The sequence below is a fragment of the Danio rerio genome, chromosome 18 (assembly GCF_049306965.1).
Source record: "Danio rerio strain Tuebingen ecotype United States chromosome 18, GRCz12tu, whole genome shotgun sequence".
NCBI lineage: Eukaryota > Metazoa > Chordata > Actinopteri > Cypriniformes > Danionidae > Danio > Danio rerio.
The window spans coordinates 40,784,559-40,803,282 of record NC_133193.1 but is presented as its reverse complement, the minus strand read 5'-3'; the positions used below and the strand labels follow the sequence as shown (position 1 = coordinate 40,803,282).

The 18,724-nt window shown below is 34.7% G+C and overlaps 1 protein-coding gene across 3 annotated transcripts in view; it reads left to right on the top strand.

Moving 5' to 3' along the window:
* The window catches only part of luzp2 (leucine zipper protein 2), a 255,851-nt gene that overhangs the window by 213,044 nt on the left and 24,083 nt on the right, over positions 1 to 18,724 (top strand). For all 3 annotated transcript variants that reach the window (XM_073928766.1, NM_001099255.1, NM_001114715.1), the window contains 2 exon segments: positions 9,726 to 9,800; positions 10,041 to 10,208. In XM_073928766.1, the coding sequence (XP_073784867.1) occupies positions 9,726 to 9,800; positions 10,041 to 10,208 (243 nt within the window).

The window sequence follows — 18,724 nt, the reverse complement described above, 5'->3', positions numbered from 1 at the left end:
CATCCATTTCTTAGTGAATACAGGCTATGTATTTTGGTTCATCTAAACAAAACAGATATATTGATTAAAATAATATTTTAGTTATCAAATATATCTAGAAATTGAAAGATATTACAATTAAATTCAAGCAAAATATACCAAAAAATATTACAACCATTACCGGACTTAACAGCTCACTGGGCAGCGGGGGCTGCCTGCTTTCGAGGTGCTCTACATGTCCACTTCGCCGGAGGCGCGTGCAGGGGCGGGGCAGCTCTCGTAGTCAGGCACCTTCGGCGAGGAGCAGCAGATGTGGATGGTTTGGCGGGCAGAGCGGGCTTACAGGCTCCTCCGATAGATGATATTACCCATGGCATCAGACTGCTCTCTCTCTGCCTTGAATTCCTGGCTGAATTCACCGACGGTGTCGCCGAACAAGCAAGCCTAGGATATGGGGGACTCAAGAAAGCGGACTTTGTCAACTTCACGCATATCAACCAGGTTTAGACAGAGGTGGCGCTCCTGGACCACTAATGTGGACATCATCCTCCCCAACGCACACGCAGCGGACTTAGTGGTCCGAAGAGCATAGTCGGTTTCGGTGCGGAGCTTGCGAAGCAAGCTTGTTTTGGACCCACCCTTGTGCAGCCAGGCCAGCGCCTGCGCTTGGTAGCACTGGTAGGTGGCCATAGCTTGGAAAGTTGGAAGCAGCTTGGCCCGCAGCCTTGTAAGCTCTGGCTAGGAGGGAGGCAGATAACTTACAGGCTTTGGACGGGAGACGAGACGGACCCCGCCAAGAAGAGGCGCCACACAGACAAAGATTGACCGCAATGGCGTGCTCGACCTGAGGAATTGCTTCATACCCCCTGGCCGCTCCACAGTCAATAGTGGTGAGGGCGGAGAAACATGCAGCATGGGCAGAGAAAAGTGCCCTCCAAGACTGCGTGAGCCTACTGTGCACCTCCGGGAAGAAGGGGACGAGAGGCTTCGAAGGCTTAGCCCTCTGGTCCTCTACTTAACACCCATCTAGTCGGTCTGGCCGCAGAGCTGGGGGATAAACCATCTCCAACCCCACGGCAGAAGCAGCCTGGAAAAGCAAGGCTAACATGTCCGTTTCAGGATCCGTCTTGACAGTGCTCACCTGCCCGGAGGGGGCGAGCGGGTCTGGATCATCATCGGACAATGAAAGCCCATTCTCCGATGCCTGGTCCCTGGTGTCATGGAATGTAAGGGCTACCATCTGGTTAGACGGATCGCTTCCTCCGCTCGAAGCTTGGATGGATCGCGGGCCTGGAGGCGACGGATAATCTCCCACTGGAACCCTCAGATCTGCCCGATTGCCCACTGCAGTGCAGGGGACAGTTGGGATGGTTTGCCCTTTTGCAAGGGCTAGCCGCAATCTTAACTGCGCAACAGTCGTGGCATCGCAACCACAAGCACCGCATTAACATGCTGGACCCCCAGACATGCAACGCAGTGCTCGTGCCCATTATCCGGGGAAAGGAAACCACCGCATCTAGAAACGCATGGTTGGAGTCCCATCCTAAAAAGGATGTGCTGCACGACTGTGTTGCTCTTTTTGTGAAATTTGCAACTTTATACGGACCGCTCTGGAGGACCAGACCCAAAGAACGCCAGGCAAGGGAGAAACCCAGCTCGACCGTCTGCCGCTGCATGTACACACTCTGGACCGGGAGACTGCTCTCGTTCGCTCGAAATCGCTGGATATCAGCAGTAGGAAACCTCATCGACTCTCTCAGAAGGCTGTAATAGTCTCTGAAGCAAAAAGGATAGCGTTGCCTTGCTTTCCATGTGCTTATATGCAGAGTTGATTGCAATAAGGCACAGGTGCGCAAGCTAACGCTGCCAACTCATTTGGCATTTCATTGGCCCGTTATATACTCTTTCCGTCGATTGGCTTTCTGAAACGAAATCCCCATACGTGGATTAAATCCACTTATAGCTTTGAAGTTCCCCATCTGAAGGGGAACAGTGTTCATAAATATGTCTTAAGATTTCGACAAAGGGTATTACTTTTTTTGCCCAGTCCATTTTCAAATCAGAATATACAGAAATACAAATTTAATCATTTAATTTAATTCAATTCATTTTTTTTCGCACAAAATAGTATTGTAGCTTCATATAATTGTGGTTGAACCACTGACGTCACATGGACTGTTTTGCTGATGCTCAGACGAAAATATACAGATGAGGTCAATATAAATCTAGAGTGACACATATTGTTCTTATGAACACAAGACCTGAACTGACACTAAAGAGAAGAAATTTAATTTAATTTAATTTAATTTAATTTAATTTAATTTAGACTTCTATCAACAATTTCTTCTCTTCAGTACTTTTTTGCAGCTTCATAAAATTGTGGTTGAACCATGATGGCACATGGACTGTTTTAATGATGTTCTTCCGGGCTTTAAAAATTTCATGACCCTTGACCCTTTTATGGAAGCTCTTAGATTTCATCAGAAATATTTTAAGTTCTGTTCCAAAGATGATTAAATGTCTAATGGGTTTCGACAGGATGAGGGTGAGTAATTAATTACAGTATTCAAATTCTTTGGTGAAATATCTGATTAAGATCATACGGCTGCTGCGTTGCCATGCCCAATTAAAAAAAAAAAAAAAAAAAATAGCTTCTTTGAGCTATTCAAATGGACATATGCTGGCGTTACCTGGAAAATAAATATTTCAGAATTTAAGCTGGTTTATTATGAACTTGTTTGAGTTTGCTGAGATAAATCTGGCATATGAGTCTTGAAATAATCTTGCCGATACATCTTGTGATTTTTTATTTATTTATTTATTTATTTATTTATTTATTTATTTATTTATTTATTTATTTATTTTTGCTTCTTGCAGTTGGTTGTTATTGTGCACATGGAGGCAAATTCCTGACTTGCATTAGAATATGTCGTATACATTACAAATACGTCTTCAGCTTTGTTCTATATACTTTTTGTTAATGTAATTAACTGTTTGTTAGTTTTTTCTGGAGTTAATTTGTTTGTTAAATGTGGTTGTTTTTCCCTTGTTAACCTCTATTTTGCTTCACAGGTTGCACTGACAACCAAACTTAGCTACAGTGTACACATAGTCATAGTAAAGCAAAACTATTTTAAAACATGCAAACTAAATTTTTTAAATTACTCTAAACTTTCAGAAGCATTTAGAGCTTCAGCAAATGTCCTAAAAGCCACAAACGTCTTGTTCTGTATGAGGTCTTCAAATGCTTTTAGCCACACTGAAAAGCTTTTGAAAGCGCAAACAAAGCAATGTGAATGTCACATCATAAAAATCATCCTCAATAATCTGTATTTTTTGCCCAAAATAAACAGATTAGGGATAATGTGTGCATTCTAATTGAATGATTTGACCTTTTCTTGTGAGATGAGAGTGCAGATTCTTGTAAAATACAATGACCTTTGCTGTTATGTAGGTTGACCTTTCCTCTCTTATTTGCAGTTTTAGATGGGGAAATGTCAGCTGATATTTCCAGCACGTTGCCCTTTGGTACCATCATATAAACACTGGGTTTTTGCACAACGTGCATCACTTTAAAACTATTGCTTCTGAATCAGGATGGCAGGCTAACACATGTAAAATAAGGCTTGCCTATTTAAAAAAAATCAATACAACTCTTTTTTTTTCAGTCGAGACGCCTGCACTGTGAGGACATTTTTTATATATTTTTTTCAGTCTAGGCTTACATTCCTCTTATGTGTTTTTATCTGGGCTGTACATCTACTTTTTTCCCCAGTCTGAAATCAATGAAGGCAGATTATCCTTCCTTCTTTTATATTTGTGATTAAAGAAGTTCTTTTCAGAGTTTATTTCTTGAGTTGCCTTTTATCATAAGTCGGTTTGCAGAGGTAGTGTTTGGTAGTAGGAAGCAAAGGAAAAAGACTCAGAGCTCAAAGATGGCCTTGCAAATCTTGAGAAGGACAATAAGCAAGATTGCATTGTTAAAAAAAAAAAAAATAGTTTCCCCAAATGCAGCTAGCATTATTATCGATTTCTTTTTCCTTCAAAACACATGGCATTTATCACGTTCATTGTGTTGTGTTGTGTTGTGTTGTGTTGTATGGTGTTGTGTTGTGTTGTGTTGTGTTGTGTTGTGTTGTGTTGTTGTGTTAGACTGATTTATGCTCATGTATAAGAAAAAATTGTCACATGGTTACATAAAAGATTGCTACACATTTTGTGATATCAACCTTTAAACTGCCTGCTCTAGCAAATGTTTGACCATTGTATGACTGTTTTAAATAATGACTGCTAAAGTCATTTAAAGAATTTTAAATACCATTGTTGGTTTATAAAAATAAATAATAAAAATAAAAACATAATCCTGTTGCACTACTACACGTGATTTTTGTTTTATTGTAAAAAAAACAGTTATAAAAAAATAAAAAACAAGAAAATATGTTAAATGAAAGTCTAAAATATTTTATGGCATACTTCTAAAATATAGATGATTTAGCATTTAAAATGTCTTATTTTGATTAATATTATTATATTGCAATAAATGTTGCAATAAATTGGGATTACAATTCGTCACCTTGGAATTATAAGGTTCAATCTGTGTTCTGAATGATTTTAAGATATTGAGCTTTAAAGTTTTTGCACTCCATAGCAAACAGTATGTGTGTAACATTTGTTTATAAAATAAAAAGTCTTAAAATGAAAACAACTTATAAAAAAAAAAACATCTCATGATTTAAATAAGTCATAATTTAATAAGAATATGTCAATAACTCAATTTTGACAAAAATGTCAGATAGAGCCTTATAATTCTAAGGTGATACATATTTTTATGTACATTTATGAATTATGGTACTTTTACCATCAACCAACTTATCTACCATATGGTAGAGGTTGATACTTTAAAAAGATGGGATGTTTTGGAAAAATGCATTGAGTGTGTTATCAAATGACATTAGGAGTTAAGAAATGCAATCCAATTATTGATGTTTTTCTTGGTGGGGCAGCTAGAGTTTTAATGTTTATTCGAAATCTATTAATATAAAGCATTAGAATTTGCTTGGTATGCTAGTTCACGTTTATCACAGGCGGATGGGGCAGATAGATAGATGATAGATAGATAGATAGATAGATAGATAGATAGATAGATAGATAGATAGATAGATAGATAGATAGATAGATAGATAGATGGATAGATGGATGGATGGATGGATGGATGGATGGATGGATGGATGGATGGATGGATGGATGGATGGATGGATGGATGGATGGATGGATGGATGAATGGCCGGATGGACGGACTGATTGATTTAAAAATCATATATTTTTTAAATATCATAAAAGTTTCTTAAAGGCGCTAATCATGTTAAATTTCCGGAAGATACAGTCAGAATAATTACCCCCCCCAGATTTTTAAAAATTTGTTTCATTTTAGCTAAAATAAAAATATTTTTATTTTATTTATTTTTATATTATTATTTTTTTATTTTATTTTTTATTTTTTGTTAAAATGATTTAAATAAGGTCAATATTATTAGCTCCTTTAAGCTATTTTTTTTTCGATTGTCCACAGATAAAACCATCATTATACAATGACTTGCCTAATTACTCTAACCTGCCTAGTTAACCTAATTAACCTAGTTAAGCCTTTAAATGTCACTTTAGGCTGTATAGAAGAGTCTTGAAAAAAATATCAAGTCAAATATTATTTACTGTCATCATGTCAAAGATAAAATAAATCACTTATTAGAAATGAGTTAATAAAACTATTATGTTTAGAAAAGTGAAAAAAAATCTTCTCTCCGTTTAATAGAAATTGGGGAAAAAAATAAATAAGGGGGCTAATAATTTATAGGGGGTAATAAGTCTGACTTCAGCTGTATATGTAGAGAAAATACTGTAAAATGTTAAACATCACTTGGGAGATATTTGAAAAAAATAGTTAAATTTTCACAGGAGGGCTGATAATTTTGTCTTTAATTGTATGTACACAATATGTGGCAGCGAATAGTGACCTACTTTTTAAAAAGTGATCAAAAAAATTCTGAATGGTTCGTTTTTTATATAAGAAAATTATTAAAGATAAAACCTTTTTTAACACACTTTTTACAGAAAAATATTTAACAAAACACTCACTGTATGGCAGTTGGTTTTCACAGCTCTTGGTTTTTAGTGTGGCAGTTCACTCCAGACTCACAGAGGAAAAGCACACAAGAGCACTGTTTTCATAAATCAAAACCTGGAACTCTGCATGTCAGATGAAAGTCAGAATGGCAGTTGACAGATGAACATGATAACTTCTTGTTGTTACAAACACCTTTACCTCAAGTCACCTTTGTTTCTATAGCAGTTCAAGCTGCTTTACAAAGACAAGCGACAGAGATAGTGAAAAAGTTTAAACATTTATTAGTAACATTGTAAAGCTTGCAATGCAATAAAAAGCAGGTCTACAGAAAAACAGCAAGGTTATTTTTCAGTCACTTTAATGTTGATTCAGTTTAGTATAAGGATGTGATTCAAGGACAGATCTACCAATGCCAACTAAGCAAGCCAGAGGCAAATGTGGCAAGCGAACAAATTTCATCAGATCACAAATATTAAGAAAAAAAACAAACAAACAAACAATCAAAACAAAACAAGAAAGAAACCAAGCTCAGTCAGTGGAACAGGTCTCCTTCAGCTCAAGTGTATGAAAAAAGTAGAGCTACACGATAAAAAGAGAAGACTTAAATGTGTTAAAGTTTGCTCTGACGAGGTATTTTAAAACTAACTTTAAACATGTTGACCTGATTTTGAACAAAATGAGATTAAACTAATTTAGTTCTTTGATTTGCCTTGTGTATACTGTGACTTTAAAAATAAATGTTTTAGTTAACAATCCTTTTTTACATTGGCTTTTGTGATCCGCCTCTTCTCTGTTGTGCTCAAAAGAAGTTTGTGAAAATAACTACAGAGAGATTAAAGAAATAAAATTGTGCTGGCAATGGCATAATAGCTTGTTAGAAGACACAATCAGAATGATTGCAGTGTTCTTTGCTTTAATTACACTAAATGTTTCATTTTATTTATATATTTCTTATCATTTATATTTATTTTTGTTGGCTTAACAAGCAATTAAATATATTTCACAATATACTCGGATGATAGCTATTTTAAACTGATTGAAAACAAACCATATTATAACATATCTTAAATTGCATATGTTAGTCAACGCATAACAAAGAACCTTCATTTTGAGTCACAAGTAAATTCATAATGTTATATAAATACAAAATATTAAAGACGCATTATAGCAAATATTTAAGAAACTTTTTAAGTTCTTGCTTTTTAATAGCTATAATATACAGTTTATTTAGTATAAAAATCATTACATCAGTGGGAAGTTTCCATAAAGATAGCTGTACAAATGTGTGTGTGCTGCTGAGTCACTGAGGAAAAACACTATCTTACAGCTATTTTTCAGACTGATGTGTCTCGCATTGATTTTGTTTCTTGTTGAAAACTAAAGACTTTATCGTTTTCTCATTCCGAAAATCTTTTTCTTATTATTATTTATCTTTTTCATTATTCCAGGAACATTCAAACATTTCTAAAATTGCAAAATCATAGTCTGCTCAAGGTCGATTTTAGACGACTCCTTATATTTCAGTAAACGTAAGATCAGTTAAGTTCTTTCTGTAAAGGATGAATACTAAATGCATTTCCTATATCCAAGCATGTGTATAGATGGTGTGTGTTAATCCTGCCAGATGTGGAATTTCTGCCACCTGTTCATATCTCAATCAGTCTGTTGTTGACTCTACACACGGCACCATCCGAGAGCAATATTTCTCAAACTAAACTAATGACATATTGAAAGCAGGTCATTATGTAGTTCTGCCTGAATGAAGAGAATCGTGCTCAATTATATAAGCAATTATAGAAGTTCATGGCACCAGAAGTACATTAAAAAATACATCAGGCAGAAAAATGTGGCCCTTTGGTTAGTTTGATAATTATGCTCTTAGTCTATGCAGAAAGCCACTTGCCAAAGTAAAAATCTAATATATTATAAACATGGAGAAATAATGCAGGTTTTTAGATATTTTTATGACATTTAGGTGCAAAGAACATTAGATGTTAAATTAAACATTTACGAAAGGCAGGTTTTCTAATTAGTTTCAATATTAGTTTCAGGTCCCTGAACCAATAATGTTTGCTTTGCTTTTCTTAGTCTCAGGTTGCTTTATGGATAATTCTCAAATCACCTTGGAAATTCAAAGACAATATTTTCTGCCAAAAACTATCCCGATAACACTGGTATATTAATAACATCAGAAAGAATAGGATATCTTATTATCTTAATATCACACTATTATTACAAAAGATATTTTCTAAATATACCTAATACTTTTGCTGTTGTTATTAAATCAGTGTTATGATCATGGTGCCCAGCATAAATGAGCACACCCCCTTTTGAATAGAAATGTAATATATTTTAATTCAAATGAGTTGTTGCAATAAGAAATAATAAAGTTCCCCTTAATATAGAGGAGATTTCTGTGAATTTCTAGTCTTTAAAAGGAAAGATCTCTAAGATATATTCTGCACTATTAGTCTATTACAACTTTTCAATGGGATCACTTAAAAATGTGTGGCAAAGATATTTGGAATATAATTTTAATGACTATATGCCAGAGTACTTTCATTTCCCTTTCCAATATCAAAATAGTTGAACAAAATTATGAATTTATGCATAGGATGTATCTGACAACCCTTCATTTGAGAAAAATATACTCCAATGTATCATTCAAGGGTGCGTTTCCGAAAACCCCCATTAGCCATCTAAGGTCGCAAGTTCTATCGTTACAAACATAGTTGATTGATTTGACGTTTCCCAAACCTGTCGTTCCAATGAACATTCGCAAACTGCATCGCAAACTTGTGCACTTGCAACTACACCCCTTGAGCTGTAGTAAGAAACACAGGTCCTGGCTGTGTTCTATTCCCAGTTACAGTTATTGCTCCAAAACTTGTGAAAACAAAAAAAATATAGCATACGTTAATGTTTTTAAATTATAGTAGGTTATTTATTATCTGTACTGTATATGACATGGGCCTGTTGGTTAGAACATTTCTGTAGTGGTTTGCATGTGTCAAATTGTAAAAGTATTTAAAAAAAAAAATTAAAATAATAATAAATAAACAATATCCTACTTATCCTAATAATCATCATCATCATACTTATTATTATTAATATTATTATTAAAAGGGATTTTTTTATTAATAAATAATAACTATTATGCCTGTATTACTTTTTGTGAATGCAGTGTTTTGTTTTGTTTTTTTTTGTAAAAATTATTTTTTTTTTTTTCAGTTTTGGCATTGGTAAAATATCTAATGAAATGTATATGCACAAATACATTATTATAAATCACCCAATAAAAAAATATTAATATAAAAGAGAGACCTGTGTACTGAGATTTAATACAAGGAAACATTTTAACTATATCAACTATTGTTTTTAACAATTGCAGGTTTATAACCAAGTTTAAAATGAGTTGTGCAATTTAAACTTGCAATTGAGTAGGGAAAATTAAAAATCATGAAAAATTCCAAATTTGTATTAACTAATTAATTAATTTATTTATTTTTAATCTGTGGAAGAAACAATTCACATAAATATTACCCAGTTTTTGAAATATACACTTAGAACCAAGACTGATGTCAGTTTTGTATGATAATAAGATGACCCTTTAACTTCTGCGCAGGGTCAACAGCTGATGGACTTGGAGAACAAACTCAAAGTAGCCAAAGATGAACTGGAGAAGGCAGCGCTGGATAAGGTGAGACCATCTGCTTCATCATTCCACTACAGCTTTAATGTTTTCCCCTGCTATCTTTTGAAATGTAAACTTTGAGAATGAATTTTATTATCTTTTTAGGCCAGGGATTTTGCAATTTTGACATAAAGAGCGTGGAGAAAATGAACAGAAAAATGGTTTGAGGACAAAAGGATAAGATGACAGCGTGATAAACATTTTCCTATTAATCTCATGTGTGTTGTCTCACTTAATTTGTTGCAGGAGTCACAGCTAAAAGCCCTGAAGGACACAGTGCATATCTGCTTCTCGTCTGTTCTACACAGCCAGACAGCAAGTTTACACAGATTTCCAGCCACACCAACCAACCTGTTGAGGTATTCAGCCTTGGTCAACAACTCCAGAGTCACCTTTCAGCAGCCACACATGAAGGTAAGAAGTAGGAACATCTAGAGTGAAAATCATTCTCTAAGTTTCACAAAAAAAAAAAAAAAAAAAGAACAGGAAAAGTTTTATTAATGACCATTGGACCTAATAGGACCAGGACAGACTTTTGAGTTTGGATTATTTATGAGTTCTCTCCATCATTGAACGGATAGTTCAAAAATCGTCATAATTTATTCACTGTGACTGGCTTTCTTCTGCAGAACACAAAAGGAGAAATTTAGGAGAAGATTTTAATAGCCATTTCATGTATTTGCAATGAATGGGCCGTGGACCATGATCTCCACTTCCTCCCACTGTAGAAAAGTAAAGCTAAATTAATTTTGTTTTCTTCCTCTGATGATGTCAGATGATGTGTGTTCCTAAATATCTTTTCATCAAAGTGGTTTACCTATCCATCCGCAGAATTTGTAATGAATTAATGTATAAATAAGCTGTTTTAGCTGCAGTTTGCTCTTCTGTTTTCGGATGGTAACAACATTCTTTTCCTATATCTAAGTATTTTGGTTAGTCCCTGGACAAAAGCAGCTGCATAAATGCTAAACAATTCAATAAAAGTAAAACCATCAACAAACAGCTTGACACCTGTACAAATAAAAGTGCAGGCTTTTAAAGGTAATATCTCTTTAATAATGTCAGAATTTAACTGTATTTTGATATGGATGGAAAAACCCTGGAACATCCTTGCCTATGTGAACCGCGCATTTTCCTTTTTTTTCTTTTTTTTTATTTACCGTTAAAGTAATTCTGTAAGTTTTCCAGAAACAGTATTTACCGGTATTATTGTGTGAAAGATGTCTTATAAACTGCATTTATTTTTACCTAATTATCCCAATGACTCCAATATGATTTGGTTAGCGATTCATTTTTTCCAAACTCCTCCTTTGCATGACACTAATTTGTGGAGATTTGTTCAATATCCCAGTCTGTTGTGATTGGTTGACTGTGTTCAGCATGAGATAGAAACGCCCATTATGGCTTATCAAGATTGCTCAAGTAGCAGAGTACAAAGTATGTATAACCCCAATGCTGTTAACCCTTTGGAATTCTGCATCCATTTCAATGGACATCACATATCAGGTTGTTTTTTTTTTTGTGTGTGTGTGTGTGTGTGTGGGGGGGGGGGGGGTATTCCACCAAACTATCAGAACAAAAGTAAAGATAAAAAAAAGTATTAATATTTTCTTATTTCATGTTAGCATATTTTCGCAGAGATGGATTGCGGCCGGAAGGGCATCCGCTGCGTAAAAACTTGATGGATAAATTGGCGGTTCATTCCGCTGTGGCGACCCCGAATTAATAAAAAGACTAAGCCGACAAGAAAATTAATGAATGAATGGTAGCACATTGCTTTTGAAGTATAACTGTTTGACTTGACATGCATTAAAAATGAACTTGTAAATGGATACTTATTCACTTACTTGGTCTTTTTTATGGTGTAAAGGGGTTAAACAAGTTAATATTGCTTTATTCTTAACCATAATACCAAGTAATAACCACAACACACATTCAGTATTATTCAACACAGCGGCAAAAGTTTAACTGTTCTGAAAATTGACTGTGTCACATCAATGTAAGAACAGCTGATGGTGGCCATATTAAAAGCTGTAAACGAATCCTATGAATCATTTAAGCTCTTTGTTCTTTATATTGAGATCATTTGCAAATGTATTCAGTAAGAAATCATAAAAGCCTGTGATTGGCTACTGCATTCATGATCACAATGAAAGCATTTATTTGGCATAACATTTGCTCTGCAAAGAACATTTTAAAAGAGTCTAAATAATAAAGCAATCGGCACACATACGTATAAATGGAATGTTTGCAGTTGACATTGACTTCATTGTAATATCTGATTCAGTTGTGACCTTGGTGTTCACCTGTTTTATGTCATCAAACTGTAATTGGTTTATGATATCAGCCAAGTTTAGTAACTACTAAATTGAGCCACATAAAGTATGTACAGACCCTTGTGAGAAAAGTGAGAAAAGGTGTTTGCGATGCAATACCGTAATCTCAAGGTTAAATATCATAATCTGACTTCGACTGTCATAAATGGTCTGCAAACATGTTAAGGAAAGATTCTCTCTCTGCATACAGTTCTGCTGAGAACACAAACCATTACCACTGCTTGATTTATTTAGCAGACAGTGTGGGAGAATCTGCCTCTATTTTTTCCCTGAGATGACGCAAAAGCACTCAGCCTCAGTGAGAAGTGTTGCTAAGAATCTCAATGTTTATATGCACTACCCAGAGGACAGAGCCACGCTTTTGATTACGCTCCAATACACTTGTCCATAAGCGAAAGGTCTCTGCCGAACAATATTACAGAGCATCAAAAGACCTCATAAAACAAGACTTCAGCCTTCAGCTCTTTTGTCTCATGTAAGCTGATTTTTAAAGTCAGTATAACCCGGAAGTTGCTGAGTCTTTTGTTTCAGTATGCTGCTGTACTTCTAACTAAAATGGAATACTGAATAGGGGGCAGGGCTTTCTTTTTGATGATAATTTCCTTGTAAGCTAACAAGTAAAGCAATGTGGCTTAGAATATTGTGGCTGAAGCCATCAAACCAACAAAATCACATGACAATTTGTATAATTTTGATTTGGTGCACGATTCTTATTCATTTGTACAGCCTCATTTTTAAGTTCTAGGGCCCTAGCAAGGCATTATTTGTTGCTATTTTCATTCAAGCGCAGGTTTCATTTTCATGTTTTGCACCACATTGTTTAAATAGCAAATCCATTTGCGCCACTTTGTGTATGAGCGTGCTGGTCTGAAAAGGAGGTGTGTTAAGGCACCAAAATATCTTTACATATGAAAAATATAAAGGATTAAAATGGCACAAAAATAATTATTTTCTATATAAATATAAAAACCACTACCTCCATGCCTTCTTCACATCGGGGGGTTTGGAATCAAGCTCTATTGTAGTCTATTTATTCATGACACTTTGCATTTGTGTAATGTTATTATTATTAGTTGTATTTAATATAGGCATATTTATATTTGTTGAAATAAAAATAAGTTTAGATATGTCCAACTGACATGTTTTGTAGATTTATTAATCACCATATGTGTTTGCATATAACTATTGCAAAGTTTTTTGTACACACTTTGTTGTTAATGTTCATTTATTTGTTTGCTGGCAATTAGAACTGAATTTTGAAATAGTTTTGAAACAAACTATAAACTATCGTGCTTAACAAATGAAATTACGAAATTAAAGTGAAGCGTTCAGTTTTTCCACTAACTGTACAAAGTCCGCGATGTAAAATGCGCTAGGACGTGACACAACTGACTTATAAAAGATAATAAGCACAACACTTTTAGACAATGCAGTGAGGCGCAAATCATATTTTCCGTTTTTTAAATAGAAAAATTGGATATGGACATAACTGTATTGCCTTTTGCGCCATACACTGCACTTAGATCATGATTTGCTCATCACTCAGTAAAGGGTATGGTTAGGGAACTCACCAGGTAGCAAATTACAGGGGGTTTGGGGGATTGCACCTGAAGCATACCAAAACAAGATGGAGGTCAGCCTTTTAATTGCAAGTTTTAAAAAGTTGTCTCTGATCTGTATCGTAAATAATAATATAAATAATTTAAATAATAGATAATATAAATATATATTTGACCACCCCATAACGATTCATATTATTGTGAATGCATAATCGTGCCAACCAGGATCTGGGTTCTGCCACTCTGGTCATGTAAATTCTTGTTTTGGTGGCAGAATCCGGACTCTAGTCATGTCTAGTCCTGTCCTGCTGTGCTCGGCTCACGTTTTTTGGATCGAGCACTTGTTTATGTCATTGTGTGTGTCTCCGTGTGTGCGCGTGCCTTCGTGAGTGTGCGCAGAGCGTGCGCGCTCCCGTTTGATGCGGCCGCGCAGGCTCTGCGTCCCACTGACGCGCGCGCGCTTGTACTCTCTCTCGCTCTCCCGTCTATTGTCTAGTCCCACCCTCCTTGTTAACTCATTATTAGTTTGTCATGTTCACCTGTGTGTCAATTTACTTTTTGCTTTATAATCCCCTCATGTTTTCTGTTCTGTGCCAGTTTTTCGTCTAAACTCCCCATGTGTTCCTGCTCTTGTCATGCCTGCCAAGTTTGTTTGTTAGTGTCATAGTTATGTTTTTCCCCCTCGGGGTGGTTTTTGTTCTTCTTTTGTTTTATTGTTATTATCAATAAATCATCCTGTTTGCACTTGAGTCCTCGCTCCCTCATCCTTCCTGAACCCTGACTACCAGTCCCTGCAGGAAAATAGGGATTGGCGATACTAATATTTATATGATCATTTAGATATAATAGATACATAATTGTTTTCTTTCTAATCCAATACAAGTATTTCAAGACAAGTATCATTGATATCAATATTGATTACTATACGGCACTTCAATTAAATATTTGATAGCTATTTTATAAAGTGTTTTTTATCACCTTCTGTTTTATTATTATATAAAAAACAGACATATTTAAAAGTTTGATACTCCTACTTAAGGATTGAACCTTTTGGTACATCTCCTGTATTGAAAATTTTGGTACATTAGGATCGATCTGCCCACCCCTAGGAAAATTTCAATTCAACAGTCTGAAACCGGCTGATCTAGAGCACCGATGGAAACCGTTAATGTTCTCAAGACACCTTTCTTGTGAAGTAGGTATTTGTATCTACATATAGTCTAAAAGTAAAGCACAATAAGATGCTATGTTTTTATAGTTTCTACAGTAATATCTGAACAAACTGTAGGTTAGAATACTCTCAGATACTGTAACTTTAGGTCAGAATTCACTAAATTTCACAGAATTTCACTAAACCTAAAAACTAAAATATGTTGTATTAATGCATTAGATGTAATTTAGATAAATAAATACATTTGATTAACTGAAGCATGGCATGTATTACCCCAGGGGTGGCCAACCCTGTTCCTGGAGAGCCACCTTCCTGCAGATTTCAGTTCAACCCATATCAAACACACCTGTCTGTAATTATCACGTGGTGTTCTGGTCCTAATTAATTGGATCAGGTGTGTTTGAAATGGGTAGCAACTGAAATCTGCAGGAAGGTGGCTCTCCAGGAACAGAGTTGGCAACCCCTGTATTACATAAACTAACATTATTAGTAAATTTATATAAATATTCCACATTCTTGACAATTGGCTGGTCAAACTGACATCAAAAGATATTAACTAACTATTATCAAAACTTGTTCTGTTTTTCAGTGGATTAATTATTTAATTATTCACCTAAATAATAACAAACTGTGCAAAAATAAATGTAATCAAAATAAACACCTCATTTTTTATTTCACATAGAGTTTAAGAAGTAAAGCATTTCGTAGAAGTTAGTAAGCCCTTGAACTCTATAGAAGTGGAGTTGAAAATGTAATATTTAGACATCTAGAGTACTCATAGAGGAAGTATACTGTACCTTTAAACAATGTATTATTTGTATGTATTTCTGTCGAATCCTTATCTAAAGAGTCTTACCTTGAGCCTTTGAGCCAGATTTTTATTGGACCTAAAGTCAAGATGCATTCCATCAAGATTAAACGTGTTATTACAAAACATCTGTCCAAGGTTTTCTCTCAAGTACACATCCTTTTCTTCCACTCAAATTAAGTGGATGAGCAGAAGACATTTAGTCCTCTTTACAGTGTCCCATTCAGCATTTCATTACAGTCCCTATTCATCAACTGTTGGGAACGTAATGAGCCTTAATCCTTTCCAAAGAGCCATGCAAAACCTATACTGTCAGCCAGAGCACACTGGTCCCTGCTGCTGAAAGATTCATCAGCGTGAGGTTTTAACAAACAGCCAGTTTTAATGATAGTCGCTTCATGTTTAACAGCCGTAGATAGATGCCATGTGCTGTGGCTTGTTACATGGCATGTAACATTTATGTGTTTGCGCTGTTTGTCTGTTTGGAAATGCTCTGTATATTAAAGTAGCTATTTAGAAATTCACTTTTTTGCTGAAGATCAAGAGATGTTTATGCAAGTATTGACGCAAGTTAATGTTCACCAGGAGCATGAAAATATACTGTAAGCTAAACTGTTGGAAAAGGGTTAAATAAACAAATAAATAAATAAATGAATGAATGAATGAATGAATGAATGAATGAATGAATGAATGAATGAATAAATGAAAACAGGGTATTTTTTTTAAAGTTTTATTTTCTTTTATAGAATGATATACAATCAGTGAAAAAAAAAAAACATTTTAAAACAAAAATACTAACTTATTGTGATCAAAAGATGCAAATCCCATAAAATAATATTAGTTAAATTTTAAAGATAACGTCATGTCTAATCGCTAAGTATCTTTCTTTGTGTGTGTTTTAGATTACTGTATGAAGTTTTGTCATTTTAAATGGAACCTGGATACAAATATGTAGCAGTCTCTTTCCTCTACCACAACCTGTATATTGCGTTAGTTGTGGCAGTGTGCACTGTTAAAAACCTACCTTTTGAGAAAATCGAGTTGTTTAAACCTAATTTGGAATCCATTTAGCGTTTCTTCTTGAGACAGACCTAAAAATACAATCATATTTTGCCATATTTAAGTGTATGTGCGTCACAGGTAATATGTCTTCTGAAAATGAGAAATGATTGTCTGAAAAACGTTTTACAATCTATTTTTTGTCTGTGGTGATGCAGTCATTACATACTTCTTTCTTAGCGTCTATTTCACTCTATTATAAACAGCCTTTAAAAATTGTCACCTTAGAACTATAGGGTTCTATCAGACATTTTTGTCAAAATTGAGTTATTTACATATTCTTATTAAATGATGACTTATTTACATTATGGTATTTTTTTAATTGTTTACATTTTAAGACTTTTTCTTTAAAAAAAGCAAATGTTACATACTGTAGCTCAATATCTCAAAATCATTCAGAACGCAGATAGAACCTTATAATTCCAAGGTGACAAAATGTCCATTACACTTACCTAAATCACAATGTGTCTTACTGACAGTTTTTTATTATTATTATTATTAATATTGATATTAGTTCAGCATCTTGAAACATAACATCCCAAAAGTTTTATTGCAGTCTTCATTTTGGTAAAGCACTGTAAGTTTTAATTCTTGTTTTATTGTGCTTTCTGTCTCTTTTTTTTTTGCTAAGTTAGAATGTTTGCAAGAACATCTATATAGTTGTGCCAACAGACTAGTTTGAGATATGGCCAATTTTCAATGTCCTTACATCTGCATTCAACGATTTGATCCAAAGTGACTTGCAGATGATGACAATAGAATTAATTTGAAAATGAAGAATTTAACAGACAATTGTAACAATTACTTATACTATCTGAAAACATTTTATATTTCTTTATTGACCTATTATCATTTTCTGAAAATACAGCCTATAAATGTCACATGCCTTGACGAATCTCGGACAAAAGTAAGGATTCAAGTGTAATTTAATTAGAATATTCGCCTAAGCAGGCAATGGTCAAAACAGATACATACAGAGCATCCAAAATGCAGTCGAAAACAGGCATTAGGTCAAAAACTAGGTCAAAAAAAAAAATGTAGGAGGAAAACAGGAACATAAAACAACCACAATTGTCTGTTTTGATAAAAGAGGAGAAGCTGCTAATGTCCTGTCTTCATGTTTAATTTGAGATTACGTCAAACATTGAACAAAAAAAAAAAAATGCATGTTTCAAACCCAGAGAAATACAAATAACCTTAAAGTGAGTGTAATTTTTCCAGAGTGGTGCAATATACAGCAGTGTGAAGTGAAAGGCTGCAAAAGCATAAGTTGACAAAATAATTGACAGAAGAAGGTCAAAAGTAATGACTGCAACACTCTGCATCAACCCAACAACAGCTGATGGCAACATAACTCTGAACAAGACACCGCTGGATATCATGGAAACGCACGATGTACAGTTAAACAGTTCATTAACTGACAATCTGAATAAACCGGGAAGCGAAATATTTATACCACTTCTTTCCCTGCAGGAATCTCCACCAAACATCCGTTAATTAGCTCATCTTAAACCAAGGAAGCCAAGCAGATTAATTAAAGCAGGTGCTTTGAACAAATAACTCTCACACGCAACCCTAATTTTAATAACTCTTTACAACAGTCGCCCGATGGCATCTTGTCTTGACGTTGTTGGTCTACTCAAGAGAGTTGTTTTGAATTGAAATATAGAACAACATTTCTGATGTAAAAGCAAGGCTTCTTTGGGCTTGATACAAGATTCATAGATTTGTCCTTAAGTTAAATGTGCAACCTTTACAGCACAGAAAGTCTTTTGAAAGGAACACTTTTTTTTTAAATAAGTTACATTTTACAACTCCACTAAAGTTAAACAGTTGAATTTGAGTTTAGGAAACAGTTTCGGAACTGTAGGAACTTATCGAACATTACTAAATATCAACGCACTTGCTACAGTCATGGTGTGGCAGCAATGTTTATTGCTTACACTGAAATGCAAACAATTTATTATACACTGAAATTAGAATTTTGTTCCTAGACA